The following is an 18,310-nucleotide window of genomic DNA, read 5'->3' as shown; positions in this document are numbered from 1 at the left end:
GAGTTAGCCCACAATCATGGGAGGGGGAGGAGAGTGAGCGTGCTCCTGTCTCCCATATCCTGAGTGAAACGATTGCCAAATGGATATGCAGTACTTTTTCTTTTCTTTCATTTATGAGTATTATTTCTATTTATTTCCCACACTTATTGAGGGAATCTATTAGACCGCAGAGGGGTAAAGACACCATACTAATCTGCTGAAACTCAAAATTCAATGTCATGGTTGGTGAAATGGTACAGTATAGAGTAAAAACCTTGGATACCCGGAAACTAAGCATGGAAAATCCATGGTTGGCGAGAGTCTACTGCAGTTTACTAGCCACTTGTGTACGGGGTCTCCTCTCTACTGAATAAACTCGTCTGGTGTTTGCCAAATAAAAAAATAAAAAGTGCTGACCCTGTAGTGAGGGGGTTATATATATATATATATATATATATATATATATATATATATATATATATATATATATATATATATATATATATATATATATATATATATATATATATATATATATATATATATATATATATATATATATATATATATATATATATATATATATATATATATATATATATATATATATATATATATATACACACACACACACACACACACACACACACACATCCACTCCTCGACTTACGACGGAGTTAGGGACCCAAATTCAGGTCCTAAGTCGAATTGGTCGGAAGTAAAAAATGTGAAGATAATACATACAAAATCTAAAATGGGTGTCTCTTTTTCTTCTCAGCACCACAAAACTCTCACTTTTAAGCTTGCTAGCCACTTTAAAGGGAAATACAAACGAAAATTTTGTCAGTCCACAGCGCAATCACTAATGCCAGAACTCGAAAATACGTAATTTGAAAAAATTTTGGTACGACTGGGGCGGTTGTATGTCCGGGTGGTCGTAAGTCAAGTAGGTCGTAAACCGAGGAGTAGCTGTGTGTGTGTGTGTGTGTGTGTGTGTGTGTGTGTGTGTTTTTTTTTTTCTTTCTGAAATTCTGATACTGTACTGTACTGTACTGTATATGAATGCTCTTACAGGATTGCAACCCTTTTATAAATCAAGGGGTGCCCACACTACTGAGGAAAATCTAGCTTTTCAAAAGTAAAATTAGTTTATGGTGACCACCACAACCTGTATCCTATTAAGAAAATGTATGTATGTGTGTGTGTATGTATGTGTGTGCACATGTTTTTATCAAGAAAATCCTGATGGCCAATGAGGGGCACTGTAGATTCAGTACAATATATACTAAGCCTTTGATACACAAGGAGGTGTAGCCAGTAGTGCACTGAACTGCCTTCACACAGGTGTAAACCTTCACACAGGGTGAGCACTGTATTGACTCTACCTTTGCACTCCCTCCCACTACAATAACTTGTGCAACGTGATTATGACATTTTACCAACATGAGTAACATGTAATGATTGAGTAATAATAAGAGACTTAATTTGAAGATGTAAAAACTAGTTTAAGATTTTATGAGCTAAATCAATTTATATGTTTAAATACCTGTACATCAGTGGAAAATAATGAATTTTCAAAAGTTTCATCAGAGGGACGGAGAGATAGACAGACTGGACTGAAATATTCCTTAAATTCTTTGGGATTAAAAACCTGCAGTAGAAATAGGTTGCTTTCATATGCAAGCATCACAGTTTGCCTACTTCATAATCATCAATACATTTTGATATAGTACAGTATCACAAAGCTAAAACCTCTAATAATAATTTACATCACAAAAATATATTCTAGTAGTTGCTTGCTGACACTGCATTAGGTTAGGGAGAAGAGACTAAAATTCTGGTATATCATCACAAACCTTCAACATGTATCTAGTAATCTGATGGGTTGCACCATCTGACTACAGTATAGAACTTAACATAGTTGTACAAGCCTAGCCACCAGACTGCTCAAACAGCACATAATTGTTTAGATAAGCAGTTGATAACCCAAGTATGCATCACGCTAATACCAATAAAATTTGTGAAGACTTAGCCAGTATGATTGAGAGGTCGAGTAATTGTGTTGGGCATGCTCATGACTTCTAGCAGAGCCTGGAGCTCACGGGGTAGCCAAGTAGTGTCAAGCTTCAGAGTCTGTACTTGGATTAGGCATAAAGTCTTGAGGCTTGGTTCTGTTAGGGAAGATCATAAATGTACAAATTGATACATAGTCACTTTTACACTCATTATCAAATATGTGGATATACCGTATACAGTGTACTGGTATATATGGCACTTGACGTATAAGATAACTCCAAATTTTCAATAAAAAATTTAAATGTTAAGCTATACCCACCATATAATACAATTATAAAATATGAAACTTAAGTCATATGGTGTTGGTTGTTACCATAGGTGACCAATGCAGTTTAACCTTGTAGGCAAGATACAAGTATTGTCTATTATCTGCAGGTAATGGAATCATTATGCTGTATTGTAAACACAAGTGACTACCCCTAATGATGCTAGTTATCTATGAATCCTCACAACAGCTGTTTACACCAATCTTTGGCTCCTGCTACCTCTATATTTTAGCTCCTTTCATTACAGTGTAATATATACTTTTCATTAGCTTTTGGGTGAAAAGAAAGAGTAATTGTTATCAACAATTTAACTTTTACCTATGATAAAAAAAAGTAGTTCAACAGCACCATGTTACATTAAAAAAATATTTAAACAATTACAGAGGAGGGGTATATGTGTAATAAATAGCCAGTCTTTAATAATGAGAGAGGTGGTGGTGGTGGTGAGTGAGATGATAACAGAGGTGGAGGAAGTGTACCAGTTTCTTTGGCTGCTACACTGCCAGGTGCAACATATCAGCTGACATCTACAGCCTCAAATCTGTCAGTATCAGCTGTTTACTTGCTTTTAACTTTGATAATTAAGTGTTGTCCTACAACATGTTATAATAAAAATGTTTTAAGAAAGAAAACTTGCATTAAGCCAACTGACAGATAAGTGTACGTTTCTTCGGCCTGCCAGCACCACCCACACATACAAACATACCAAGACATGCTTAGGCCTCACAAGATGTGTAAATACTCCAGATCTTAAGAACATAAGAATGGAGGAAACTGCAATGGGTCTATTGGCCCATACCAGGCAACCCCGTATACACACAACCCCTATCGCTCATATATCTGTCCAACCTTTATTTGAAGCTACCCCACGTGTTCAAGTTAATGATGAAGTTCGGTAACTTGTTTCACTCATACACTACTCTATTTCCAAACCAGTGTTTACTATCTCATGCCTAAATCTAAATTTGTCTAATTTAAAACCATTGCTACGAGTTTGCTCCTGGTTGGATAGTTCGAGTACCTTTGTTTAACCCCGACTTCCATTTATACACCTCGATCATATCGCCTCACACTTAACGTCTCTCAAGGGAGTGCAAATTAAGATGCTTTAACCTGTGTCGGTACTCAAAGTTCCTAATGCTTGGGATTAGTTTTGTCATCCTCCTCTGAATGCTTTCTATGGATTCTATATCCATTCTGTAGTACGGTGACCAAAACTGAATTGCATAATCCAAGTGAGGTCTCACAAAAACAAAATATAGTTTTAGGATAACCTCACTAGTCTTGTGGCTAACACTCCTTTGTATGAACCCAAGTATTTTGTTAGCCTTGTTTCCAGTAAAAATGCATTGTAGTCTTGGTTTAAGATTCCTACTTATCATTATTCCTAAATCTTCCTCACAGTCGGATTTCTCAATAACAATATAGTTCATCTGATATCTGGTTTCTCTGTTTATATCTCCTAGACTACGTACTTTAAATTCGTCCATATTAAATTTCATCTGCCATTTTTCAGACCATGCGAAAAAAAAATTTAAGATCTTCCTGTAGTTTTGCGGAGCCCTCGTCAGATTTAATTACACGCCCTATTTTGGTGTCGTCAGCAAATTTACTTATGTTGCTGTCTATGCCTACATCTATGTTGTTTATGTATATTATAAATAGTAATGGTCCAAGTACTGAGCCTTGGGGTACTCCAGTAGTGACGTTACCCCAATCAGATTTAGTGCCGTTAATGCTTACTCTGTTTCCTATCCTGTAACCACGCCCTAATCCATTTTAGAATATCTCCTCTAATTCCAAGAGCCTCCTCTTTTCATATTAGTCTTTCGTGGGGGACTCTGTTAAGGGCTTTGCTAGAGTTGAGGTATACCACATCATAATTGTGTTTGTCATCCAGTGATTCGAAAACAGTTGAAAAGAATGTTAATAGATTTGTCAGACATGAATACCCACTTGTGAAACCATGTTGGGAATCGTTAATCAACTTGTGCTTCTCCAGGTGATTTCAAATAGAGCTTGAAATTATTGTTTCCACCAGTTTGCCTACAATTGATGTCAAACTGACTGGACAGTAGTTAGAGGATAGTGATCTATCTCCTTTCTTGAAAATCGGTATCACATTCGCTATCCAGGATTCTGGCACTACACCCGTTCTTAATGACATGCTAAACAAATTTGCTTAGGGCATACTAAGTTCTTCCTTACATTCCTTTAATACTCTGGCAAATATCTCATTAGAACCTGGTGAATTATTAGGCTTTAGTTTGCCTATTTACTAATATCATTACAGTGCTAGTCACTACTATCTCGCTTAATCTATTTTCTTCGCTACAGTATCTCTGTATTTAGTCAGTGCCTCAGGTTATCATGTTTAAATTCTCGGTGGTGAAAAATGTTGAAGAATATCTGTTCAGATTATTGCTCATTTCTCCGTCATTATCAGTTAGCTCACCGGTATTTGACTGTACGTGTATTGGTCCAATCTTGTCTCGTGTTTTAGTTTGATACATTTGGAAGAATCCCTTGGGGTTTGACTTTGCCTCCTTTGCTACCTTCAGTTCATTATGCCTCTTTGTTTTTCTTATCTCAGTTTTAACCCTACTGGTTAATACTTTATAATGATCTTGGAAGTAAACTTCACCACGATTTATTCTTCTACCTATAGCCTCCCTTTGTCCTGTAATATTCTTTAAATAATTATTTATCCATTTCATCCCAATAAGTTGCTCATTAACCATAACAAGATTAGGAGGTCTATATATTACTTCTAAATTTTTCCTGCCATCTAAAATATCCCCAAATAAGTCTTATAAGGAGAGAACAATGTGTACTACATATCCACAGTACTATACTGTACACAAAGTTGGTGTCATACAATTCATTAATAATATTAGTATCACAGTTATATTCTTTATATTTTGTATAAACTGTAAGCAACGCTCTCGTCTGCCTGCCAACATGTAGCATTCATTAAATAAAATAAATCTTTGTCCTCAATTTATGTCACCCGTTGTGATAAACTTCAGTACAGTACAGTACTATGCATGACTTAAGGTTCACATTTTATACTTGGCACATAAGATGGCTCCTAGTTTGGGAGTAATTTTTTAAGTTTCAAGAAATGTCTTGTACACCAGTTTATATACAAGTATATTTATAATTCAAACAATCTGTCTATCATCTTTACTCCTCTTCCACTGTTGTGAGGGGTGGGTCTAGGTTCTGGTGGTAGAGAAAGGAAAAGAAGAATTAGGGAGAGAGATGGAGCAAAACACAAGAAGAATATGACAGGAAAGGGTAAAGAAAACCAATACTGTGCTGCTCACAAAAAACTAGTCCAGTACACTTGTCTGCCTATCAAACTTCCTAAGTAATAAGTGTGCTATGATTCAGTTAAGGTCATACTATAAAATGAATATCCAAATTCATGAAATAATACTACAGTAGTGTACTTTAAAAAAATGTTTCATGTTACACCTTTGTTATAAAAATTTCAATGAAATAACGGGCTACAAAGAAGCCAGTCCTGGATGAGCATGAAAACAAAGCAAAAGGTATACGACTAACACAAAAATAATATAAAACTGCTCACCAAAAGGTAAAGGATAAATGTCAAAACTAATGCTCACCAAAGTCTAGTACATGTAGATCATTATGATCTTTGAGACGTCGATCTGTAAGTTCCTCACCATATACATCATCTTCCAGAGCGGTAACTTCTTCAACATTGTCCTTGGGGCTGCAAAATAAAATTGATTCCAAAATCCCTATTAAGACTCCATTCTATGGATTATATTCAGTGCAAAAGTTCAAAATTAACCCACTCTCTGGCCAATGAGGCAGGCTGCCTGACAACATTAAAATGCACAGTGCAGTTTCTCTCAACTACATTGCATATCAAGTGATTACACACACACAAGAATAGTACAGGTTGTACCTCTCTAGTCCGAAAACCTCAGGACCTGACCGGTGCCGGACCATGGAAATTTCCGGACCATGGAAATTCACCCTTTTCCTGGATAGATAGTGACTTGTGCTTATGCTTGGAAGCACTAGCACCACTTTCTCTGCTTTATGGTCTCTTTGAAGACATATTGAAGGGTTAAATGTCGTACAGTAGCTTCTCAAATTTCGCGAGTTTTTAATTCAAAGTTTTTTATTTGAACACAAAAACAAAACAATTTAAAATTTTGACGGCGGAAACTCGAATTTCAACGTGTTTGAACGGCCCACCAACGTTCAGACGATATACACAATCATGTAAACAGCGTCATTTCTCTTATGTACAAAAGATTCATTATTGTTTATTACTGAATGTCTTTTTGATTGAATTAATGTTTATGTGTGCAAAATGGGCAATACAATTCATTAATAATACGTAGAATATTAAAACACACAAGGAAATGAGACAGCATTTTTTTCGTTGATTACAAAACCAGTGACTGACTGGTTCTACATATAAAACTGAAGAAAATAAGACCCTGGTTGTAGCTGTATAAGAATATGAAAGCAACACTAATTTACCGTTCATATATATTTTAATTAATGTTTCTGAAATTTTTTTATTGAAATAATGTTTGTGTTTGCAAAACGAACAATACAATTCATTAATAATACGTGGAATATTAACACGAGGAGACGAGACGGCTGCCGGCATTGTTTTCGTTAATGCTTACAAAACCAGTGACTGATTGGTTCTACATATAAAACTGAAGAAAATAAGACCCTGATTGTAGCTGTAGTAAAATTAATGTAAAAAAATTAAAATGCTTGTTTGAAGTAATGTTATTTATGTCATAAATTAACCATTAATGGTAAAGAATAAAAAGTGAGACTGCGCGTATGTAAGTGCACACATGTGAAAACACATCGTCATTACTCTACATAAGAATATGAAAGCAACACTTATTTACTGCTCATATATATTGAAGAGTTAAATGTTTTAATCTGTATAGACAAGCAGAGCGAGAGAGAGAGAGCAGCCGAACTGCAGGATGTAAACAAACCATAATTTCCCGCGGATTTGTTGTTGTTTTTTTATGGGGATTAGCCCACCCGGGCATAGGTCACTGACCCACATTGGGGCCTGAGGGGCAAAAATTTAATACTCCTGTAATAATAATAATAATAATAATAATAATAATAATGATAATAATAATAATAATAATAATAATAATGCAGATAAGTAAAAAAAAAAAGAAAAAAAAAAGCTGCCTATCTACCTATTGGACAAACTAAAATCGTGCCGAACCACAGGAGTTTCCGGACCACAGAATGCCGGACTAGAGAGGACATATGGCTAAAAGATTTCACTTACCTGGTGCCACCAAACATGAACATTTTTGAACCAACTACACAACAGGATTGTCTTCGTCTGGGACACGGGCCTTTACCCAGTGGCTCAACTTCTTCCCAATGACGAGTCACTAAAAATATAAAATAATGAATTTTAAGGTAAAGTATTGTCATTAAAAACCTTACAGAACTACAAACATAAATATCAAATTTCTATATGTTTTTCCTGTATTCAGATCACATACACTTCATTTATCACTATTAATAATCTTAAGTACCTGTACTGTATCTACAATTATATAAAATCATAAAATACAGACTATACCAAGGATGTGGAATACTGTACTGCCAAGCAGAGTTGTAAAGTAACCAAATAAATTTACTTGAGTACTGTACTCAAACAACATTTTGGGGTATTGACTTTTTAAAAATAATAAAAAAAAATTTGTACTTTTACTTAAGTATGGTTTTCTAATACTTTTACTCCAATACAATTCAAAAAACAAAAATTGTTACTTGTTACATGCAAACTAATAATGTATATTTTTAATAAATTAATTGATTATTAACCATAGTTAAAGAATGAAAGGGGTTGTGTGGGTGGAACCATGAAGGATACAGTGTGGGGAGACACCACGCGGTCACATACCTAGAGGTCTTGTGAGGTGAGGTGACATCAGGTCAGGTGGCAGTGGCCATGACAGTGGACTTTCCCTTTGATCTTCATGTGTCCATTAGCAACTTGACCACCCACCTCACCTAGCCTACCCTCTTATCCCCCTCCCCCATCGAATCCCCCACTTTTCCTTCAGGGGCTTGAAATTCCCGTTAGACGTCGGTTGCTCTTTGCATATACCTGTACGTACCTAAAATGAATTTCAAAGAGGCTGTGACTCTAAAATGCTTTACATAATTCCATCTTAGATATAAAGCCTGTGTCTATACATATGTGTGAGACTGAGGGCATTTAAAATTCTGCTTAAATAACTAAGTACCACTGCCTGCCCCCACCCCCAGAGACATAACGCGATATAAAAAATTCAGCCACTCATCAATTAGAGTCGGAAAGTGATGTCACCACAGCCACACCCCAATTAGAGGGACAGTTCACGGTGAGTCTTAGGGCCAATTGGAAGAAGCTCCGTGGTGTATACCATGCTGTAGTAGCCCCATGTTTGGTTTGCAAGAAGCGCTCTGGGCTAAAAAAAATATATATATACCGGTTGACAACCCTTTATCCAAAATTCCGAAAACCGAAAGTTTTTTTGTGGAGCAATTTTTTTTTTTTTTTTTACAGGGATTAGCCCACCAAGGCATAGATCACTGACCCACATCGGGGCCTAGGGAGCAAAAATGTAATAGTAATAGTAATACTAATTATAATAATAATAATTATTCATAGTAAATAAAAATTTTAATTAAAAAATACACCAAAATAAATTAATAATGATAACAATAATAATAATAAAATATAATAATAAAATTTATAATAAATATTAACAATAATACTGTATTAATAAAATAATAATAAAGAAATACAAGAATGAAAAAAGATAAAAAGTGAGAAACACGACCTAGACCTATGAATTATTATTATTATTATATGTTCACCCCCTAGGCCCCAATGTGGATCAGTGACTTGTGCCCGGGTGGGCTAATAAAAAAAAAAAAAAACTAACCATTCTGAAAACCGAAAAATTCCGAAATCCGAAATGCCTCTGGCCCCAAGGATTTCGGATAAGGGATTGTCAACCTGTATCTATGATTCGTTATTGGAACGTGGGAGATTTCCATGGTATTCGCACCCCATCCCCAATGACCATTACGATGGAACTATATTTTGAAACCAAAAGAAAAGAAATAGAATTGGATGCACATAAACTGTATAAATCTGCAAAGGAAAAATATTTTTTATAAGATATCCTCTATATAGAACAGCACATAACAGGAGCGATCAAACCATGACTGCAACATGAAAGTTTTGGTAGAAGATGGGATAAATGCACTCATACCACCGAGTATAACCCCAGCAATGCTGTCAGCATATACCGAGGCATCCCGAGTGGGAAAGCAACATTCATCCCAGGGAAAGACGGAGAATTCTCGCAAGGATTGCCAGTTTGCCCTCAGATAGTGCCATAGTTGGCATTTAGAGGGGAGTAGGGGAGGTGGTCATGCCAGTTTGATTTAATAGAAATAATATTGTGATCAGAAGACCCTAAGGGTGGAAGAAATTGAGTATGAATAGTGTGAGGGGTTAGAGGTAAAACAAAGAACAAGTATGTTAGTAAATTAATCACGTCGATCTGGAACACATGTAAGGTGTTTAATTATTTGTTCCAGATCATTAAGTAAGGAGAATGAGTGCTTCAACCCCACCAGGGTCATCCCTCGCAGAGCCAAGCCACTATCTGTGATGTACATTGAAATCCCCTTTGTAGAGGATCTCTGTTGGGGTGTGTGGTTGGCAACGACTCATGGCAAGACGTGAGATAGTCAAAGAGTTCCAAACAATTGGTAGAGATGGGAGAACAGTATAGGAAACAAAGAAAAATAGTCAGAGTTGAGAGAGATATTTTGAGCCAGATGACATCATAAAGAGAAGATTCAAAATTCATGAGTCGAGCTATAGGTGTACGCATGTTGAAGTAGGAGCATACACCTCCCTTAGAACGGAAAGATGTATCGAGGTTGTAGTTGGAGACTTGAAAAGGTTTGGGTGAAGTTGCTTTGGTCAGTTGAAGTTCAGATAGTAGTAAGAGATCGGGGGAAGAGGTTAATAGATGGTGCTCCACAGAACAAAAATTGGATCTCAGGCCGCGAATGTTGGAAAAATGAAGTGAGAAAAAAGCCGATCCTCCAGCAACCGTGGTGATGCCAGTTAAGGCCCCAGCAGTTTGATGATGATCAGGTAGGCCCTGGGGTCCACAACCATCCCGACCAGTGGGACCCATCAGAGAAGGCCCTGCTTTAATATTATTGTCAAGTGATTTCAGAGGAGAATAAAAGAACAGAAAGAATAAAACAGATCTTTAGTGAGAAAAGTTATATATGTTGTGTTGTCGATAGTAAGAGAGACAATTGAGACCCTGCAATTGTGAGTAAGAGAGGCAGAAAGACAGATCAGCAACCTTGGACTTGGTCACAATTTTTGTGATGCCATATGGCAGCAGGGTCTACCATTAGACAAAACATTATGCTTCCAATAACTTCCCAGGCGGTAGTACCTCCTTGTTTTATAGCTACCTACTACCTACAACTGGCTCAATAGAAATATTTCCATATGAGCATGTGTCATGCTATGTGTCTTTTATTTTTATCTTTAGTTAACTATTTTTTTATAATTTACTGCATTTATTTTTTTATTTGAGACAATAATAGTGTTGTTACTTTTTACTTTCATTCCTTGATTACTTTATGAATGAGATACTTTTTTATTTCTACTTGAGTAACATTTTGCCAATGTAACAATACTTTTACTTAAGTAACAAAGTCTGGTACTTTTTACAACTCTGCCAATCTTATGCATGAGTTTGGTACAGGTTGTGCTTTAAAAATAGCAAATGGTTTAGGACAAGAGCCCTTCAGATAACTGAAATATCTGGTTAACTGAAGGTCATTATAAAAAAACCTAATATATAATATACAGTATATAACTGTAATTAAGTAATATAATAGATAAGGCTAATAATAATAATATAAAAACAAGTACTGTACAGCACAGTTACTGTATTTATTTTTGTGCTGTCTGTAAGAAAGGTGTTGGCAGCAACACAATAATGTGCAACGAGTGTGGAAAGTGAGTACACGAGACGTGCAGTGGTGTAAATGACACAATTCAAAATGTTACTAATTGTAAGTGCACTGTATATACAAGAAATCATGTGATCTTAGCAAGGGTATAAAACTCAACTTTACAGATATATCCCTGAACTGTGTCAATGCAGTCTGTTACAGAGGTGACAAGATCAATGTTAAAGGAGGTGCTGTAGCTTGCTCAGTCGCAAGAATCAGATGTGGCTGGAAGAAGTTTAGGGAGCTGCTGCCTTTATCAACAGAGTAAGTATATACCTTCTTTTCACATGAAAGGAAAGAGGTATGATGTTGGATAGCACTGAAACATGGAGAGTTAAAAAGGACGCTGTAAGTAGGCTTGAGCGAGCTGAAATGAGAATGGTGAGGTGAATGTCTAATGTAACATTGAAAGACAGAAGGCCCTGTTCAGAGCTAAGAGAGTAGGTGGGTAATGACAGGAATAGCAAGGTTTTGAATAGAGGTAGGGCAAGATGGTTTAGGCATGTGGAGAGAATAGAGGACCAACTGGGTCAAGAAGTGCATGAGTCTGAATGTGGAGGATAAGACAAGAAGAACATGGGAAGAGGATGTAAGAAATGACCTCAGATATAAGAACCTGATGAGTGAGGCTGCAAGATATCATGCAATTAGGTAATCATGGTTAACCCACACAAGTGTGGAAAAGTACCATAAAAAGATGATGAAAATGATGATGTGTGCATGCGTGTGTGTCAAAAGGAGTAATTATGTAAACTGCAGAGAACAGATACAATGAACACTCATTATCATCAAAATCACACTTACTTGGATCAAATCTGTGTAGGTCATTAAAATGACACTCTTCTCTACCATTGAAACCACCAAATATGTAGATTTGTCCTCTGTACACAACTGAAATGTTTAAGTCTTGTTACACAAATCTAAGGAGACATAATGAAAATTATTATTATTAATAAAAATAAAGATTTTCATTGAGCTAAAATGTTCTGCTCTAACACCATGATTTATATTCTTTGTATAATTAATCAAACACTAAACTTATACTGAAGAGTATTACTTCTTTATATCTATGTCTGAATTAGACAGGAAAACACTAAGCTCTAACAGATACATTTTATCCTATCTTTATATTTACATGCTCTTAAAACTTTTAGGGGTTACTGTATCATATCAGCATCTAGCCAGTGAGAAACTTACATACTGTACTACAGTATATTTATTTAAACGTTAATATTCTTTCCAATTCTTCCCACAACTTATGAGAAAGGTATCCCTTGAGCAAGAAGAGCTTGTTCAATTCAGGGTTGGTGGTTTAACTGAGCACACAACTGAAGAATCAAGCCCCATCAACACTGGTTACGGGAATGAACCCACATCCCCGAGTTGGAAGACCAGCGCAATAACAACTGAGCCATGGAGTTCTGAACTTCTGATACTCAAACAACCAATCAGAGTACCGTCCTTATATATCAGGGTTGGCGACCAGTTCTCCACTCTTAAATGTTCTTGGGGTGTGTTTACCAATCCTCAAAGGTTTTATATCTCTTTGGGGACCCAGTTTTTAATTTCATTCATCCATCCATCTGATACTACCACATATACGGTATACAGTAATCCCTCAATAACTCGGCATTTGATAACTCGGAATTTCATATAACTTGGCATGGATATGGTCTCAGAATGTATTAGTATAACTCGGGAAATGCTGAGATATGTAAAATTATCTGGGAAAATCTCGGAATATCTGGCCACCTGCATCACCTACCATGCCACTGAGTCACCTGCCATACCTCTGTGTCACCTACCATGCATCTTTGTCACCAACTATGATGCTTCATTCTTCACCTGCAATGCTGGTGTTACCTTTTTACACTTAGTAATTACATGTACTGTACTGTACATATATATGGAGCGATAATTTTTTATTGTTGTATTTTTATAGGAGGAGGAACGTGCCTCAATAAGTCAGAATTTGGGATAACTCGACAAGGCCAGAGACCCATTTGTGCCGAGTTATGAAGGGTTTACCCACTTTAATTTAAGACAAATTTAATTTCTACATTTCTATTGTTTCCAGTAGCAGGTGACAAGACTCAAGTATTTTTTTATTGTGACCAAAGGTTATATACCTGTAAAACCTGCATATGCAGTCTCACAACAGGTTCAAGAAAAACTCAGTACAATACATATTTATATACTCACAAGCTGAATGAGATCTTCGACCAATCGGAAGGCAACCCGAGCAATGTACAACACTCCAACGACTTGCAGTTGTGTCCAAGGCATAAAGGTCCGAGCCATATTCCTCATGTTCTGGAGAATCATACAGTCCACTTTTTACCTCTCTTCCACCCCACACATACATGACTCCATCTACTCCTGTGGCTGTGTGGAAGTCTCGGTACACTGGAGCCTGACCCTGTATCAAAGAAAGAGAAATATCTTTACAAAAATTTTTCCAATTTGAGGATAGGTGTGGCATTGATGGGGACCCTGGATCATTTGAAGCAACAGAAGTGAACTAGACTAATATCTTGGGACCTAACTGCATGACACTATAACAGAACATACCTGTTACAGGACTTAAAACGAAATGAATGACAATTTATAAAGGAAGATTCTGTATTTACTCTTGATTCTAATTGCCCTGTTCCATTACAGGAAAGGCTTGTAAGTGAAAAAAATCATTACAAAGCTGTAAACTTACCCCTATGTATTAAAATGCTTACCACAATAACAGCCAGTAAACCTTATACAGAAAAGAAGCCAAAAAAAGACCAGTAAAAAAGAATACAGCTTAAATTATTGCCCTTAATAGAGAACAAGAATATCCTAATAAACAGGGTAATCTGAATCACAGGTTTGACAAATTTTTTTTACAGAAATCAAGAGGATCTGATAGATGGTTGACAAAACTTCAGTAAAAAATTCAGGGATTCCACAAAAAGACACTGGTTAGAGTATAAATCTGATGGTGAACAAAGATAACGGATATATATATATATATATATATATATATATATATATATATATATATATATATATATATATATATATATATATATATATATATATATATATATATAGATTTGAACACCTCAGTTAACGTAATTTAGATTAATTTGCCTTCCATAAAAAAAAAAGGATCTTCGAATTAGTTTAGAAAAAAATTTACAACAACGAACTACAGACAAACCTCAACATGTTTTACTTCCTTTGACGAACAACCAACAAAGTATCAGTCGTAATACATTAATCGGTTCTAGGGCTTAAATTCCTTACTATTTTGTAAATATCAAGAGTTTATATATTCGTTATTTTAAAAAGTTTAATATTAACTTTTTAGTCATTTAACAATTATTGAACATAATTGAAGGTAAATGACTAGTTTAATCTGTGACATCCAGCCTCTTAACACAGCAAACCGTCAGTCTCTCTCTCTGAAAATTTCCTCCGATAACATCTTGCTTGAGACTCTCTAGCCTAACTTTTTCTGTGTTTCCAAGCAAATTATTAGTCATTTGAAAATTATTTTACATGTGTGTAATATATAGTGCAATTGATGTTATTTAAAAGAAATATTCTTTATTTTAGTATTTAATTTAACTTTGAAAAATACGTGTTGCCATTATTTGAATCCAGCATGGGGCCCTAGAGATCAAGAAAGTGATTTCCAATCCAAATAAAGCAGGAAATAATAAAAACACGAACGAGTATTAAATCAAATCACGCTATACAAAGAATATAATATCGGCATCCAGCTGTAATAAACCAATTCTTGCACAAAAAGACAAATTTAAAGTGAGCGTGAGAGACAAATCTACAAAGTGTTTAAAGTAGATCCTAATCTAAAACTGAGAAGTTACTTATCATCTGGATTTAAAAGGGAAAACAGATGAAAGTCTGATTCAATTTCCTGATTTCATTTGTAGAAAAAGAGCCAGGAAGTTATGAACATTTAAAGACAGATCCAACCTAGTTCTTCCAGGAACGAATTTGAAAGATTTTCGGAGCAAAAACGGATTAAAAATTGAAAAAAGTGACATTTTAAGTGTTGTTAGGCATGGTAGGCTGCCTGAAGTGCTGATAAAGAAGGGCAGCAAGGTTTTTATTAGATTTAAAAACTGATGGAAGAAAATTATCTTCCACAGCAAGTTTTTCAGTAATGTTAATGAAACTGGGCTGTTCTGGAAAGATGCCCAAAAACATTCATCACCAAGGATGAAGCCTCTTTACCTGGAGCACCGACCTTGAAAGACAAGTCTCACTCTGTGCTTGGTGCCAATGCTTCAGGGATTTCGACTAAACCCTGTGCTTGTCTACCACTCTGAAAACCCAAGGTGTTCAAGCAACGAAAGTGGTAAGAACAATGCTTGGAGTTTATTGGAAGTCAACACGTGGGCATGGGTGATAAGACAGTTCTTTAATAGATAGGCTATTGATGTGTTTTGCCCTCTGTCCAAGAGCTACTAACCACCAATAAACTTTACTATAAAGGCTCTTTACTCCTCATAGATAATGTCCTGGTCTGACCTGACCTTGCCAGAAATTTGGAGTATAAATTTGACTTTGAAAGTGTTGTTTTATCTAGGCTGCATCACTCCTTGGCCAATGGACAGAATACAGTCAGCAACTTCAAGTTGTACATGAAGAAAATGTTTGGGAGTGTCATCCAGGCCTTCCATTGATCCTGAACAACTTTTCAAGGCAGAACCAGAGCACAATTCAACGTCCTGGAGGCTGTAAATTGATTGTGTCATCATGGCGAAGTCTCAATAGAACCCTCAATTCTTCATGGAAAGCACTGTGGCATCAGTGATCCATGATTTGAGGTTGAGATGACACAAATTGGACAGAGTTGTGTCAAATGGTCGATCATTGGGTCTTAAGAGTGGAGAAGGATGTGGAAAACATGATGTCTCATGAGGAGAACTTCTCCTAATGACTTGAAGGAACTGGATGGATATTACGGGTGAGGCTGATGATGGTGAGGAGAATTGAAGTGATGACCATGTCTCAGCTACCCCAGTTGAAAGATCTTGATTTACCCATAGGAGAAGTTCAGAACTGGCTTCAAAGCACCCAGAAGTGGAAAAACTGAACTAGCTTGTGTCATGTGAGGGCTCAGTGGTCTCCTTCTTTAAACATAAGTTAATGGTGAGAGGACAGATGCCCCACAGACCTGGTGGCCTTTCTTCAGTAAAGGCAGAGGAACAAGATGCTAGCCTCAGCCTTCCACTTCAAGAAGGAGATGTTCATGGTGGAATCTGTCAGTCAGAGTTCCTGACATTTTCATGGAAAGGCTCACCTTCAGAAGCAGTAAAAATATTCTCATCCTCACTTCCTTCTCTTCTCCCTTCTCCTCCTGCCTCCCGCTTCAAATGCATCATCACCATCATCAGGAGCCTTCTACGCCACCTCAAAGTAAATAAATTTTCATATTTTGTTGAAGTTAGGAAATTTTAATTAGAGCTGGAACAATTAAAAGCCATTTGACAATAGTTTAGTTATGAGCGTTTGATTAACGAACGACCTTCTCGACAGTTAAGTTAGATTGGCAAGAGCCACTATATATATATATATATATATATATATATATATATATATACTATATATATATATATATATATATATATATATATATATATATATATATATATATATATATATATATATATATATATATATATATATATATATATATATATATATATATATATATATATATATATGTCTCTCTAGATCCCTCAGTTAAAGCAGTTTAATTAACGACTTACCTCCCGCAAGGCTCTTCAATTGATTACACAACTCGATTAACGAAATCCCAATAACAAACACGTTTTGTTGTGAGCATCAGCTGATCGGCTGATGGGCTAGTCTGCCAATTCAGTAATCTGTTCTATGTTTACATTCGTTTCCAGTGGAGTAAATATCAAGAAAGTTGTGCTCTTTAATATTTTTGCATTATTTATATTAAACTTATTGGTCATTCTGAAATTTAGTTAATATACTGATATTATATTGTGCAGTGCAGTGTTGATTTAAATAAAATAATATTGAATTACACCTAGTGAACTTCAAATTTTATTGGTGAAATTACTGCATCAAGCATGGGTCCCCTAGTGATTTCTCCTCCATCCCCACTTCCTTCTCTTCTCCCTTCTCCTCCACCCCCATTTCTAATTCCCATCATCATCATCAACCAGGAACCTTCAACATACACACCTCAAAGTAAGTGTACTTTACTGCTTTTTTTTTTTAACTTTGTTTGTACTTTTCTGTGAGCTGGAACCAATTACCCAATATCTCACTGAAATAATAGATCAGGTTAACGAACGACTCTGTGGAACGAATTGTATTTGTTAACCGAGGCACCACTGTATATACAGCTCCTCCCCAACTTACGACCTACTCGACTTACGACCACCCGCCTCGACATTGCCTCAGTTGTCCCAAAATTTTGATAAATTACGTATCTTCGAGGTCCATCAGTGATTGAGCTGTATACTGACAAAATTTTCGTTTGTAATTCACTTTAAAATGGCTGGCAAGCTTAAAAGTGAGAGTTTTGTGGTGATGAGAAGAAAAAGGACACCATTTTAGATTTTCTATGTATTATTTAAGCATTTTCGACTTACGACCTGGATTTCAGAGCTTTTCGGTTTTTGGAATAAGAGTTCTCAACCTGTATGTATGTATGTATGTATGTATGTATGTATGTATGTGTGTGTGTGTGTATATATATATATATATATATATATATATATATATATATATATATATATATATATATATATATATATATATATATATAATAAAAAATTCAGAGACATATATTTTTCACTAAATTAAGTCATACAGTTTGTTACCCACATGTGCCCAGTTTAGACCAGCCA

The 18,310-nt window shown here is 35.8% G+C and overlaps 1 protein-coding gene across 1 annotated transcript in view; it reads right to left on the bottom strand.

The window, feature by feature from the left end:
• Window positions 1-953: 953 nt before the first annotated feature.
• The window catches only part of LOC121867129 (kelch domain-containing protein 3-like), a 30,110-nt gene continuing 12,753 nt past the window's right edge, over window positions 954-18,310 (bottom strand). Inside the window, exons 5-9 of the mRNA XM_042366885.1 lie at window positions 13,617-13,833; window positions 12,219-12,305; window positions 7,642-7,750; window positions 5,954-6,063; window positions 954-2,150 (exon numbers count right to left, since the gene is read on the bottom strand). Of these exons, the coding sequence (XP_042222819.1) occupies window positions 2,008-2,150; window positions 5,954-6,063; window positions 7,642-7,750; window positions 12,219-12,305; window positions 13,617-13,833 (666 nt within the window). The 3' untranslated portion in view covers window positions 954-2,007. The remainder of the gene's footprint in view (window positions 2,151-5,953; window positions 6,064-7,641; window positions 7,751-12,218; window positions 12,306-13,616; window positions 13,834-18,310) is intronic.

This window comes from Homarus americanus, unplaced genomic scaffold (genome assembly GCF_018991925.1).
Source record: "Homarus americanus isolate GMGI-L3 unplaced genomic scaffold, GMGI_Hamer_2.0 scaffold6317, whole genome shotgun sequence".
Classification (NCBI taxonomy): Eukaryota; Metazoa; Arthropoda; class Malacostraca; order Decapoda; family Nephropidae; genus Homarus; species Homarus americanus.
The sequence above is the reverse complement of the archived record's forward strand: the minus strand, read 5'-3'. Positions and strand labels throughout refer to the sequence as shown.